General features: G+C 35.3%; 1 protein-coding gene across 5 annotated transcripts in view; it reads right to left on the minus strand.

Annotated features, from left to right (window-relative positions):
* LOC138327945 (neurogenic locus notch homolog protein 1-like) overlaps nt 1-9505 on the minus strand; it is a 40764-nt gene extending 31259 nt beyond the window's left edge. For 4 of the 5 annotated variants that reach the window (XM_069274433.1, XM_069274437.1, XM_069274435.1 and 1 more), the window contains exons 1-3: nt 9271-9505; nt 4270-4371; nt 1138-1382 (exon numbers count right to left, since the gene is read on the minus strand). In XM_069274433.1, coding sequence (XP_069130534.1) covers nt 1138-1382; nt 4270-4371; nt 9271-9406 — 483 coding nt within the window. In that variant the 5' untranslated portion in view covers nt 9407-9505. Of the gene's footprint in view, nt 1-1137; nt 1383-4269; nt 4372-4842; nt 5150-9270 lie in introns of those variants that run through there. The other variant, XM_069274434.1, reaches the window with a different exon arrangement.
* Between the last annotated feature and the right edge of the window lie 6641 nt (nt 9506-16146).

The following is a 16146-nucleotide window of genomic DNA, read 5'->3' on the forward strand; positions in this document are numbered from 1 at the left end:
AGTACAATCTGTAAGTACACGACATAATTCGATGTCTGAAATGAATAACTGTATTTGTTTTTACAATTCGGACCTGTTTTTACAATTCGGACCAAACTTGATCAATAACGCATGCTGATAGGATTGAGACACGGAAGGGTTTACTAGAGATTCAGAGAATATGGCGTTGTTTAAAATAGATCAAAGAATTAAATATTCAAGTGAAGCCTTATTGTATTGCCTTTTAAACTGTAGGCAATATGTTAATTCCCGCTAAAAAGGCAGGTTCGTTTTCATCACGACAGCCTGGATCTATTCTGCTCTATGCTTGGAGACGTCGAAAATTAATACTAAATGATAAACACTGCGAAACATACCCGAATAATTTAATTTCATATGTTACACCCATTTCTATTGGTTAGACCTTTGCGGTTATTTTGCATACACCGAAAAAATTGTACGTCACGTATTATGATGTCGTATACAAAACATTTTCGCGGGGATTTTAAAAGCGACACAGTCATTGGCCAAACTAAATTATTGGATAAGATATCAATGCGCTACAACTTAATTTGTTTCATTGTAAAAGTAAGTAAAATTACGGAAATTTATGCCTTATTAGTACCTATAGCTGATTGAGTTATCTGAATTGAATCATAAGCATTACTCTCAATATCTTTTAGGGGTTATGAAGTCCGTTTTTTGTCTATGACTTCATAACCGCAAAAGATATTGAGAATAATGCTTTAATACTCATTGAAAGTCGCGTCGGTGATATGATAATATGATGTCATATTTCAAAAATCTCAAAAAAAATATTATTGACCAAACTGAATTATTGGATAAGATATCAATGCGCTACAACTTAATTTGTTTCATTGTAAAAGTAAGTAAAATTACGGAAATTTATGCCTTATTATGACATTATGACATGACGGCATTTCAATTGCAATATCTTACAAACTTTTAATGCTGAAAGATGTCGCTTGATTTGCCAAAGGTTTGATAGCTTTTATGCCTTTATAGATTGAAAAATTGAAAACCCATCCATTCCAATGGATAACTGATAGAAATACTAACTGGAGATGACAACCCACAAAAGGAAATATCGCACAAATGTTTAATTGTATCCAAGATCATATCAAACTCGTTACTCACTAGAACTTCTCTGTTCTTCTTGAAGTCAATAACTAATCCTTTGACTATGACATGGACGGACCGGGTATAAGCCGCATGCATTCTGGTCCCCCTGTGCTCATTTTTCAGCTCAATGTTGAAGCCACATTTGTCGTCCATGACACCATATTTGGTTAGTGTATAACGACAGGGGGCGTTGATTGTCAACTTCTGTTTGTCAAACAACCGGAAGTGGGGATCTCCGTAGGCAGCGCACATGCACACATCTTAATTAAATGACAATTTCACATTAGTTGTGTTTGACATGCAATATATCATACACTAAACCAAGTTATTTCTACGATATCAAAAGTTTCGTGAAAGACTTTAACGCGAATTTAAATAGATGTTTCGTGAATAGTTTTACAAGACAAAATGTATGTATACATGTTTTCCCGAATATACTGAAATCGAGTATACCCGATAGTGGGTTTATGATAATATTTATACGTATATCACAATGCTGTCGTTATCATAAATTCTAGTCAAGGTTTGGTCCATCCAGCTTGTTACAATATAAGGCAAAGATGTAATTCAAGACATTTGTTGACAAAAATATTTCGTCATATTGTCCCATTATCAAGCCACTCATAAAATAAACAAATGTTATAATAAAGTTTAACCCGAAGGCGGAATCAAGCGAGGTTTGGTCATGATATTTGAAACTACGCGACAATAGAAACTTTTGAAATGTTTGAAAAATATTCGCATATGAAATCACATTGCTGATGCTGCCAGTATCATACACTCGAGTAAATTTGGTTTCATCCGGATTGTAATATTACTAATAATTGTCATCAAGTGTTGTATTAACGCTTACAACTTGAATCCATTTTACTAGCGATTAAAGTGATAATGATACTGAACACACATTAAAATGTGTCGCTTAAATAAGTTTGCATTGACGTATTCAGCAGATAATACCAAGTACAGCTTTTACTATTTACCGGCTGTGAAATTATAGCAGTTTCAATATTTTGTAATATTATTCTTTTAGTGAGAAAGCTGTCAGCTGTCATCGGTTCGTGGACCCAGCGCCCCATCGCAGGGCGTCAGGAATAATGTAGTCGGCAATAACAAGAAATAGCATTTGTCTCTCGGGGTTTGGGATTAATTTCCTTTTCCGTCTACACGTCCTTGATTAGGTGACAACATTCAAGGACAGAGATATTAATAGAACTCGTATTCTGCCATTTCAGTCTCGAAGTCGATAGTAAAAAGGCACACGTCCTTTCTTTATTAGTCAGCGATGCAAAGTATAAAGCCTGGGCTCGGTACAGACACCGAATATTATGTCTTTAGCGTTTTAAAGTAAATGCAAAAATCAGTTCAAATGTTGAAGCAATTGATAATTTTCCGTCCCATCCAAAAACTATAAATTCTTATAACTTAGATTAAGTTAACGTAAACCAATATATTTTCGCGGAGACTTAATTTCGCGTTTTCATACCCAACGATATCTTCATGGCTATTTGTTTCCGTAATTTACAGGTAAAGCGCTTTATTCTCGCAGTGAAATATAAGGTTTTATGGTGAAAATATAAGTGATATTTTCACTGGAATGAAAATATCAATTACACTCGCTTTTGACTAATGGAATGCAGCATTGACTGTGAAAACATCATTTTGATTGTTACGTCATTAGTTTGTGCACCAAAATAACGTCATATCTTTGTATAGAAATATGACGTTATGCTCACAAAAATGCGACGTAATAATCGTAAAGGCAAATAACTCTGTAAAATACAAAGGCGGAATAACCTTTGGCAGAACTGGTAGTGATGTTCTTCTGTAAACGAAAGCGAGAAAACAAATGTAATAAATAAAATATTCCTTGTTTCTTCGCACTCGTGAAAAATATAGTTTCCACCTCGCTCGATGAAATATAACTGGTATTCATTAGACACAAGGACTATCCTCTATCGACTGTACTTGTTGATTGATTGATTGTGTTTTGTGGTGAATCATTCGGGCGAAATACGCGAAATCGCATCGCACGCGGAATTAGCTGGTGTGTAGTATCGAGGTTCCCAAACAAAGTGACTGTTATTTATCATGTTTATCAAACTCGAGTTAGTTAATTTTCAAATTTTGAAAAGACACGAGCTTTAGCGAATGTCTTTTAAAATTTTGAAAATTAACTAACGAGAGTTTAGATAAACATGGTAAACAACAGTCCCGCGTTGGAGAACTTATTTATCCCATAATTTTAACTCTATATTTATACCGTGGTGACGCGCCATTCTCGGATATTTTTTTTTTCATTTAGGCATTGATGTCACTATTTTTTAATTTTATCGGGGTATGAAAAAAGATTGTTTACAAACTGTGTGAATCCGCGTAGCTTATAATTATACTTATAATTAATTTTATTCTCTATTTGATAAAATGAAGTATGTTTAAATGTAACATTATAGTGGTTTTTCAAGGGATTCTTTTTTCCGAATCAATACTTATAATTAATTTTTATTCTCTATTTGATAAAATGAAGTATGTTTAAATGTAACATTTATAGTGGTTTTTCAAGGGATTCTTTTTTCCGAATCAATACGAAAGGTCAATGTCTCTATTGTGACGTCACGATAATGTCGGGGTTTCGCGCCATTCTCGATTTTTTTTTCATAGTGGTATGCAAAAAAAATATTGGCCAATCAGAAAGCCAGATTTGGTATGAAAACAAAGAAAAAATAATTATATTGGTATGCAAAAAAAGTATTGGCCAATCAGAAAGCCAGAAAACTAAGAAAAGTTAATATTTTGACATGTAATTCTTTGTTATGTAGGTGGTTGGAGTTAAGTGATAAAAAATATCTTAAATTTGTGTTCATTTCATATGAGATATTATGAAACTCGTCTCGAAGTTTTAATTTTTGCTCGCAAAGGCTTGCAAAAACAAAAACTTCATAGACTCTTTTCATAAAATCTCATATAAAATGAACACTGATGAAAGATCCTGTATGTATCACTATGTCTAATACATTTTATTAATAGTTTTAAACCTTGCGTGCCGAACGGTGACCGTTACTTATGGAGTAAAGCAACTTTTATCTAGAACTACTCAAATATTTTAACTTGTGTTTTCAGTCTCAGTAAAAATAACTTCAATAATCATACCTTCACACTTGACGTAGGGGTTACCATAGAAACCTTTACTACAGTGGCACCTGCCATGCACACAAATAGCGTTTTCACCACACCCCTTGTCGCAGTTTAAACCTGAAAACAAAAAACACATCGACAGAGAAACAACCTTATTCTGTAGTGCCGGTAAAATACCTCATATCTGTCTATGGAAGTAATTATATTGCTAATGCTAAAATGACACAGGAAAAAACCAATTACCCTATCGCGCTAATATCTTAAACACAATATGTAATATGCTATCCTTTACCATGTCATATATCCACCTGATCATTATAACTCTTTTGTGTTTTATTCATTTGTTTACAATTTAACTTAAGATAACGGGTTTAATATGTAGGATCGAAGATGTTTTAATGAATAATACTCCTATTTCAGGAATTGGCAACTTTTAATGCTACAATGATACATTCCTTTACACAAAAAATATCAAAATTGTGTATTGATCGATCGCTGACTGCGTTCACTTTTAAAGGTATATAGGGAAGTTACAGCATATTTCAAACAAGAACGCCCTATAATTTTCCAGAAGGTACAGCTAAATACCAGTTCTATTACGTGTGGTATTTTGTGGTCAGTCAAGTAATTAATTATAGTATCCCGATTTGAACATGTATGTAGAAATTCTTTCGGATGGAAGAAACTTTCCAAGAGCAGTAAAGTCACTGCTTTCTCTGCGTATCCTGTTTATGCCGTTTTCTGTCGTAATCTCTTCTTTCTTGTATATCTTTCTATCTGCCACTTCCTTCCTTTCCCAGAGAATGATGTCCAACCGCATCCTTTCTTGACAGATATCGCTATGGAAGTACTTTGATGTGATGATAATGACATTGATCAACTTACGCATTAACGAACACGGTTTTATCTTATGTCTCCAATCCTAAGGCACCAGACATTTGCCGGAATGACGTGACGTCACGCGAGAATTTTTAAATAGACCAGTCGTTATCTGATAAAGCCGGGAATTTCGTTCCTATCTGCTGTGCGGTTTTACGTCATCCTATGTTTTTTGACTGGCCAATCATTCACGACCAGCTAATCACGTTGACAACACGCGACTGGTTTAGTCGTGTTTGTTCACAATTGGAGATATCGCCTCTAATTTACCATCACAACAGTTAAAGAATTAAACTAAACTGTGACCAATATTGTTATGGTGTTTTGAAACAACATGTTCCTTCATACAACAAATCATATTTTTCTACGATTTTTCCCAAAAATATTACCTTTTTCTTCAAAAACAAAATTTTCCTTGAAAAGATACATTGTCATCGTTGTAAATGTAGAGTCAATGATTTTAGTTTTACAAGGCCATTGGTTGATAGTAACTTGGACGTAAGTTGCATGACTTTATAAATTATTAAATGTAATATAATCTCTAGACGTGTTGACGTCAACAAATGGACGTAAAAATTGCAAATCGAACAGTATAAATGATTTGGCGATACATTCATTATTATATGAAATAATCGCTAGGCGTGTTGACGTCCCCAAATTGACGTAAAAATAACAAATCAATCAGTATAAAAGAGCAATAGGTCCTCTTTAGTGCAGACGGATCAACAGTAATAGATTACATGGTGATAAAATCTGGAATAATTTGTAGCTCTTAGACCATCTCTATGGTAACGTGTCTAAAGTGTGTAAGCGTTTGAACGAAGAACGTGTTTTTAAAATATGAAACATTTACTTGTTGATAACTCGAAAATGGATCAAAATCAATATTGATGCTTAAGTAAATATTACATAGTTTAAAAATGGCAAAAATTTGGTAGTAGTTCAACGACTGAATTTTAATTTTAACTATTGACGCCTGACCCAATGGTAGTTTGAATTAGCCGCACATCAAAATACTTCTGGTATTTTATATTAAAGATTTTAGCATCTTCCATATTAAACACAAACGATTAATTAAGCATTCATGTACATGAAATTTTTCTCTATTTTTACAAAATTGTAATTTTAACGTAAAATATTTAACAATTTCAATCGTTTCACTTTCGTTTCTAATGTTTTGGGTCGGGAACTTGGATCTACTATGCTTGAAATATTATTTACAACGCACGACTATGCTTCCAACGACCAAATCGATGTTAATTTTAAAAGGATAGCTATCTTAACATATCTAGAAAAAGGTAGTTCTCTCCTGATAGATGACAACATTTCTCTAGATAATACGTCTGTTCTAGATTACATTTGATGACGTTGTTGGTAGATAGTGCTGACGGTACGATAACTGTGTTTTTTCATCTACTTTGTCATCCATGATGCTTAAAATTCCTCATCAATAAAAAGTAATCATTCATTTTTTATTTATTTTACCCTATATACGTCCATGGTGTTTAAAATTGCTTTCAAATAAAAAGATATCATATCAATATATTTTCACTATAATGTGTTTCGAAACCGGTGGTAGTCATAATTGCCTGTATCCAAACACTGACCCCATAACTGTACGTTATATCAAAGTCATAATGCATCAAGATTTATTTGAAATAGCTTCATTACTTTTTCTGATACATCAGAGTTACCTGCGTTCGTTTCAATGGACGACGTAACTCTGAAAGATCAGTTACTTTTTGACACAAAAAATACCATGGTTTTATTTTGCAGCAAACAATCTTCTTCGACTGAAGTGTCAGGATACAAATCAATTCGACACACATTCAATGTTTCATTGAGTCAATTTTACAAGGATCTCCATACCGGTACAAAATCCTGATATGTATACGGCATGCTCGCGTAAAAGTAGTTTCTTTCAACTCAGTAATTTCAGTACTTCGATTGTTTTTAAACGCACGAGCATCCACCTTTATATAAGGTTTGGCATTAGAGCTTTAAGAGCGTTGTTCCGGGTTACTTACTGTAAGAGTAAAGTACAGTGATTAGTACAGACATACTATGTGTTTGGTTCATTAAGTGTCCTCTTATGCCATGACCCCGACGTCTTGTACATGTCTGTCGAGCCTTTATATCACCGACTACACATCATTACCGGTAACACACTCCTACCATATATCTACAAAGCGTCATTCAATCAAATGTCTTCACGTTTTGTTGAATTACTCGTCTAAGCCTGCTCGAAGACTCGGGCCAACCTTGTGAAGGTGATTCTAAGAAAATCTGTCTCCACGTGTTGGACTAATTAGGGCCCTGACAAAGACTGATACATTGTAGCGTAAAGCCATCAGCATGAGTAGGTAATTAACCGACAGTGTCGTACAAGAGTAGACTGATTACTTCTCCATCAATATTTTATCGATTTTCGACTCAAAATCTTAGTAAGTAAGTAAGTAACCGACTACTAGTGGTAAAACTTATCGTGTTAAAAACACCGGCTGATAGGAACCCTTATTTAATCATGTTTTCAGACCAACCAATGATTTCTATAGTTGAAACATGATTTTTCAAACGAACATACATGTCTACTAATAAATTAAAAAGGATTTCCACGATCCATAATGCTACTAATAAATTAAAAAGGATTTCCACGATCCTATCCGTAATTTCCATGAACTAAAATACTAAACAAAACTCAGTCTTAGTGACCACGCTGTAAAATGTGAATAAAATACATGAAGAAGATATCAATATAATTCCGTTTCCAGTCACTGATCAGAACAATCTCTACAGAACTAAGATGTAGACTGCTTCTATACATGCTCTATTGGCAAGGCAATATTAAACTCTCCGTACCTTTTAAATGCTTTATAGCAATATATTATGATGTATAAATAAAATCTCTAAATATGGTACTTTTGGGATACTAAGAGCCCCAAGCCTAGAAGGAGAGTTTGTATTTCAACATTATTACCGTTGTTGCCATGAATAAGTTGTTGAATGTTAAATCGTACAATAATATGAAGTTTCATCTTGCTGTCGAAATCGGTCACGTCAAGTCATCTGAATTACCCGTGTACAGATATCGCGATATCGGGATGCGTGATTGCTTATCATCCTTTTCATAACGCATAAAGAACGAATCTTGTCGATATCAGCGGTTCTATGGGGACACCTGCAATATTGCGAGTTGGTTGGTTACAAAGCTACTCTTTCCGTTGTCATATAACGTTTTATCAGTGTAAAACAAGTTACAAGTCCCCTAGCAAATGTTTCACTCAATCAATATACCAGTATTTTACAGATAAACAAACGCGCGTGGCTGATTCTGTTCTGTGATTCCCTATCTCAGTCAGTGGGGCTCGGTATATACCTAGTACAGACAGGACACTTGGGATTGACTCGGCCAAGCCTGGGGATCAGGTCTGGCTATAGACAACTCATTAAGGAATACAAAAAACATGATCATCGGCGGTATATAGTAATTGAATTTACTTTATTGATTACTTTGTATCTAATTATCTTTCCTGATGCAATATCATTACATTCCATGTTTGACAGACATCGTGTAATCTGTGATCCAATATAGCCCAAAGCGTCACAAATCACAAGATTGCTTTTAATAGAGGACATGACTACAAAAACCCTGGGAACCCATATATCACAGCTACAAAAACGGCGGAAACACTTTGTATAAATAGTACATGGAAGCAAACACAACACACCACGGAAATTAAAGGAGAAATTAGGCATGACAACAAAGCTTTGGAATTGGAAACATTCATTATCTCGAATACACGACTACCAAAACCTTGGAAACACTCAATAGCTAACAAAAGTCTAACGCGCAGTATTTAATTCACGACCGCAAAATAGACTTAGACATGCTTCTTTTGCTGACACTTTGGAAACACGGTAGATGGTAGACGTGCAAACTAAAACGTTAGTAACAGGTTCCGTGACAACATCATCTTGGAAATGCTTTTGATGACGAATAAGATAAAAATATGTAATACTTTCCTATGTCAAGAAATTAAAGAATTATTTTAAGTTAGTGTATATTGATGATACTGGGATCTGTATTGCTTAAATATTGCAACTGAGTAAGTTTATAGTTGAATCGAGTGTACCAACCTTCTCCTGTGGTGGCGTAACACACTTCAAACTGACCGTCACATCCTTTGTCTACCCAGACGGCACCTTCAGATGTTGGACCATACGTCACATCCTGTTGACATGCGCCCTTGGACAGATCCCTCATCAGTGACATGGAGAGGACTGCCACACTTCCGGGCCCGGGCAGACATTCATGTCGTTTGGAATCCCTGTCCTTACAGCGTATTATCGTACAGGTGTCTGTCTCAGCTGAAACTTTAACCAATCACACACATGTATTTTGTAATAAAGTATACAAGGTAAAGCGTTTCCCTTATATTTCCCCCCTAAAGGGTTATAATGAAGAACAATTTCGGCCATGTCGCACTGTCGCATTAGCGACCCCGCCCAGTGCAACAATGCGCCAAGCAAAGAGTGCCAGTGTAACAATGCACCAAGCGAAGAGCAACAGCGCGACATTGCGACAATACATTGTCGTATTGTTGCACTGTCGCATAGGACATTGTCGCACTGTCACATGTCGGGGTCGTCATTGCGACATGGCCGAAATCTGTCACCATTCACTACTGATTAAACGATAATGCAGACTACCGTGTAGTGGGTTATTTTCGTGTGACTAATATTTTCGCAATTTCAATTACCATTGCTATGATCGCGGACACTTGACCCGTGAAATGTTGATAAATGGATGAAATTATTATATCCTCATATCTAGATAGCAAACTTTCAATTTCTAAAATTGATTATTTGCGGTTAAAGTTTAAAATTGCAAAAATTATGACATACGATCATAACCGGCTGTAGGTATAGTGTAATCTAAACATACTTGTGAATTGATTGTATTTGAACTATTCATATCACTATCAAATGTGTGTACAATCTTAGTCTTCACTGAGACATTTTAATGTTGATTAGAACTCTCATCCCAACATAACGACTTAATGCAGTGATATATCATTAAAAATAAAACACATGCAGGGGTAGGAATTATACATTAAAATCATGCTGTACCAATATTATCGGAATTAGATTCACATAAATTTACACGGAGTAGTCAGGATTGTTTGACGTTGTTTTCTACTCTCCGCTAGAATTTGCTTTAAAACATCTCGTTAGAGTGGCCCAGCGGGCAGAAATGATACTAAGGCCTTGAAAATCGCAAACCCGATAAAGGATTTTTTGTAGATTTATTATGGAAAGTAATTTCTAAAATCACTTATCAATAAAATTACAGGTATATGATAAGGCTGCATTATTAATAAAACTGAGGTGCAAAATTTAAACCAAAACCATAGTCATTGTGACGCCACAAACAATTCTTACTTAGGACAATATGTTTCTAGGAGCACAATCCACATTACGTAAACAATAACCTAAACAAACTAGCATTGCTTTTGCAGGCAAAAATCATTTAGCTAATGTTGCTGTTCTCACACCAGCCCTCTAGGGTATTATAGTCACGACGCCTTCCCTGATATACAGAGCCTTCAGGGTAACAACAAAAATGGTGATTACTTCCCTCGGCTAAACAACACTGCCGCTACAGTTTACCACTCTATATCCGTACACGTTTTGTGTCATGATAATTAAAATATTTGTCTCTGACACAAAATCCTGCGTCCCCCGAGGTAGGAGTTGAGTACCACTGACGTAGTTTGTATTAAATGTCCTGTGTGTATAGGGATTATGGCCAATCATTTCATTTCTAATGGCACACAACATCATGAAAAACGAGATCAAATTCCATTTAATAAAGAATGAGATTTTTTCTATCACACGCAATAACGGTGGGTAAGTAGAAAATCCCAGAGGATGCATCAGCTGTCAACTCCAGGATCCCTATCTTGTGTACAGATATAAATCACCTAGGTCTCAATCATATATCTGTTTATTTTTTCTCTCAAATCCTTTCACAAATACAACTTTAAAACCTGTTTAATTTATGTACTTCAGTGATATAAAAAGGAATAAACCCGAAGCCGTATTTTGCGTGAGAACGTCCGCAGTATAAAATTGGTTCGGCGGTTATTAAAACCATGAAGATAGGGTTCACCGCTGTATAAATGTTTAGAGGCAGTTATCATGGTCGTAACAGTTGTGGTGACACTCCAGGGCCCACTGTCGTACATCACAAGTGACATAGAGGTCCCTCTTCATGATAACCTTCTTTATTTTTAGGCCGTAAAGGGACAATTCAATGAGGCTTAATCTGTTACATAACCACGAAGCAAAAAATGACATAAATGTATTGTTCTACATTCCCGATGAAATATATAACAAGAACTATTAACAAATTCCACGGCATTGTATTTTGATTGATACCGTTGAAGTTTCTAATTGTTGACATTACGATTAAGTAGGTATAACATGTACATGTACACTGTATGCTGTACCCATACCCGAGCCAAAGTCAAGTAATTTAAACAAAAGCCATACAAAACAACTGAGGAAATGAAGAAATTATATTAAGATAAGAACATGCACCTTATAACGTAAAAACACTACTGTAGATGCGATTTGAGTAGTTCTAGACAAAAAAAATCTTTACTACACTAGCAAGGACCAGGGTTCGGCATACAAGACGTCCGACTACAATGTGCAATGGAGGACAGCAAGCGAGTTTGAACATTTCATATACTGTACATTTCACTACAGTGGGCTTTTCTGGTATATCACAGATAAAAAAACTAATCTTATTTCCATTAGAACTAATTTGTTTCCGATATATGTGCGAGTTTTAATGTAATGTTAGACTGAATTGTTCTTTTAAGGGGACTACGTGTAAAATGTAGCTCATACGTTGTTACCTCAAGCAATAGCAGTAGCAGATCGCACTGGCAATAATAATATTTATAATCGGACCCTAATAATGATACTTCATTCTTGATATCACATATTCATTCAATTTTTCCATTCACTTGTTTTTCGTTGGAAGTAACAACTAAATTATCATTCAGCTATAGCCAGCATTTGAACACTCTAAACCAGCTACACAAGAGGAAGCGTCAATCTATATATAGTAGTCTCTGTACGATGGTGACGTCACCAACGGTATGTGAATGTGGAGTTATGATAGACGACTTAAAGCAGGATATGAATCCCTACATTTCACAAGGAAGGAAGAATGACCGAAAAAGCATTTAACAAGTCAACCAAATGGAGTTCAACCGATTTGTACAGCGTTTCAACTGATTAGCAGACCCGTTTCCCTCAATGGTAGATTCTAACGGAAAGTTAATAAACGCGAGTGAAACCAGTTCCACCAGTCCTATTACATGTACTTCCCTGTTATAGCATTGCAGACCCACAAACACTTTCTGTATCTCCGGCATCATTGCGTGACCAATGTTAATATCTACAACCCGACAATAGTTAATGCAATGGCTTCCGATCTGGTATTCAATACTTCACAGACGCAATGGATGAAATTCATCGACAAACGCTAGATTTCTTTGAAATTGAAATGTGTAAAATGATGGGAATTGCGCAGCACGCACATTTTGTCGCGGATACTATTGGTATATGTATACATGCACTATATGGAAAGTACAGTGTCAGTCTGTTTTGTAAATAATTAATTGATACACACAACGTTTTTTTGTGATTTTTTCTTAACCTTGTTAAACATCAACAGAATCGGTCTTCTTTCAGTATTGATCAATGGAGGTTTTATAGAGTGAGTAGTGATAATGAAAGATGATCACTAGAAAAATTTATAGGTAAGCTTCCTTGTCTGACGGCTGTATAACATGACCAAAAGGGGTGTGTTGCTCGGTATCTTTAGCAGTATCCTTCAATGAGCTAGCACTAAAAGTAAGCAATGGTACATCTATAACAGGAAAGCATTTTACGAATCAAAACTGCAGTCCACAAATGCAGTCTTATACTAGTTACTTGTACATATAGAATGAAATAGCAAAAGCGAACCAATAGAATGGTTGTATATAGGGATGATACTGAATATAGCTGTCTTTAATTGCATTTTGTTTCAATCCATGGTATAATGATTTTATTAAAAGATGACTTTTATGCTCGTTTTTTAAGTGATTATGTTCGCAGAATCAAAGGATTGCCAGTTCTTTGTGAACGGCGTTTCAGATAAGCACAGGTTAGGAGCATCAGAGGTTGCATACAATTTATACATCAAGTAATTACCAAAATGAGCATATGGCAAGGTACCATGTATGTCGCAACACATCTGTTTGACATTTTATAACTATTTCTTTGCTGTTTTTTTTACAATATCTTTGTATCGAAATAAAGCACAATTGTAGACATTTGCGTTGAAAAAAGGCCTTTCTGATAGATATTTTCATTTTGCAGGAATTCTTAATGTGCCGTAAAGTTCTCTAAGGAATCTGTGGTGGATGTTTATTTCCTAAATAAACCTAATTTTCCTTAATCTCTATCCAACAAAGATACACATACAGAAACAAGCCAGTAGTTAAAGTGTGTGTAATGTACAATGTGACCACCTGTGTCCTAGCCAGTCACCGACAAGGTGTTAGCACACAAAATTGTTCTGGTAACAACTACAACACGACATTGATTTAGATTAACCTGATGTTGTCTTTGTCAACGTTGAAAGTTTTATCCTTCATGAAATAATATTACATGGTCCATTGACAGTTTTCACTGTCGTTTCAAAAATGCCCAATGACTATAATATTCGTTTTGTGTTAAAAATTAAATTATCAAAAGTTCTAAAAACAATGTTGTCCTCGAAGTAGGCCTACAATGAAGGTATGTAAACCAACCGCTAATTTCAGCGAAGACTTAACTTTGCGTTGTCATGATGAGATGAACTGGAGTTTTGCTAATGCATTGCGCACAAAATTGGCTGATATTCGCTAAACGTGCGCCATATTCGTAAAACGTGCTTTTATCGGTCGCTCAATATCCGCACACGTCCGCAAAACTTAAATGTAACAATATCAACTCGACTACTGAACACGCCCGGTACAATGTTTGTAAATCTGGTAACATCTGTCCTTCATATTTATCCTGCTCCAATCAGTCCATACGAACGACTTTCTTATTGGCCATTACTTTCTATACTTAGTAAAATATTTTATCGCTACAAAAGTAATTTAACCTTCCCAAATTACGTATGTATTACTGAGAGTAGTATCTCATTTTGCTTTGAAGGTACAATTTACTGTAAAATGGTAACATGGTAACTATCGACAGAGATGAAACCAACAGCTCTGATGTGAACCCTGCTTCGCTCGACTATGATGACACCAGGTCAGGCACGGAATGCAAGGATCACTAATACTTCAAACAACTTGAGAGACAAATCGTGTAAGTTTCCAAATAGCATGATGAAAAGCTTGGAAGGCGCCATATCCACCAAGGCAGTCAGCAGGACTTAGGATATCGCGTACGCATGATAGAAGGGGTTCTTATTATGCCTTGCTTCAGAGGACAACGTGTTACTTAATTTGTAAATAAAAATTATAGTAAAAATATACCTGTGTGTCCAAGATGTAAAATCGATAATATAAACACTATTACGAGTTGAGCCATGTCTCCGGCCCCAGACTGTCCACTGTTGGTGTCCACTGTTCTGATTGTCACTGTCTAAAACGTTGCCTATGCGGTCCCAGCAGCTGCACCCGATCGACAGCAGATACACCTGTTGGCATGTCTTGTTCTCACAGACATGAACACATTAAGGGGGGATTTTACACCTGGCTTCATCACAATGGGGATAAATAGGAATAATAGGAGTACGACAGTAAGTAAATGTATGTTTTACTGGTACCGTGGTACTGTATATTGGTGTATATATCTCATTATTACAGGTATCATTCAATATCGAGTTATGTCAGTTGCAGTAACAACTCCTCGCGTGCTGTTGCAGCATGTCATGCCTATCCTGTAGGTCTGTTATTGGACTATTTCATGCAATAAATATCACGTAATCTAGTCTCACAAATATCCAAACTGTGTTACACTTATGATATCTGTATTTCTATAACTTACGGGAAAAATTTCATCACACTAACAATACAACTAGTATTACGATTAAAACCTATGGTCCATATAGTTTCATTTTACTACTATTCCGAATTCTATATAAAGACATATTTTAATTAAGTGTCACATATTTTAAATACATATATCAAAATCATACCAATAAAATAAATTAAAATGTCCAGTCTAAAAAGACACAAAGTTTTGCAATAAGCATCACTATAGCTACAAAATAATATTATCACAAAAAATTATCCATTAAGTAAAACCCGGCCAATTCTATTCCAATGTTATCATTATATCAGTATATGCCATAGACTTCAGTAATTGCCTGGGTTATATGCCATCATTTTCGTCTTACCATAATTCGCAAGGTGACCATGGCTGTATGTATACATCAACACAACAAATTAAGATGCCAAGCCTAAAAATACTGTAGAGAGATAGTAAGTTTTGCGATAAACATCAGTATTACTATCTACAGAATGTTTTGCTAAATATTAAAGATCAATAAATATATTTCTAAGGAACGCCCCCTTCAGCATTGGGCGCGTGTTATAGGAAATATACCAACACGGAAACATATTTTGTAATCACATTAGGATGAAATGATTGTACATTGTATGAATGATAAAATTTCGAATCAACGAACTCTTTTTAATTGAATAAACCAAGAACCATTTCTCCAATGAACTTGACCTTGAACAAATTGCGTCCCTTAGTTGGCTATAGTGGCTGTTATGTGCTAGGTGGATTCCCAGTTTTGTTTTCGTTGTTGTTGATAAATATCATTTTCACGACGGAAATAACATCATCCACCATATACAGTTGACTCGTTACTATTTCCAAACAAATTGGATATATATACATGTAGGGCCTTAATATTAGACAACCACCTTCAAAATTTCCACAGTC

This window comes from Argopecten irradians, chromosome 7, assembly GCF_041381155.1.
Source record: "Argopecten irradians isolate NY chromosome 7, Ai_NY, whole genome shotgun sequence".
In the NCBI taxonomy this organism is placed as follows: Eukaryota; Metazoa; Mollusca; class Bivalvia; order Pectinida; family Pectinidae; genus Argopecten; species Argopecten irradians.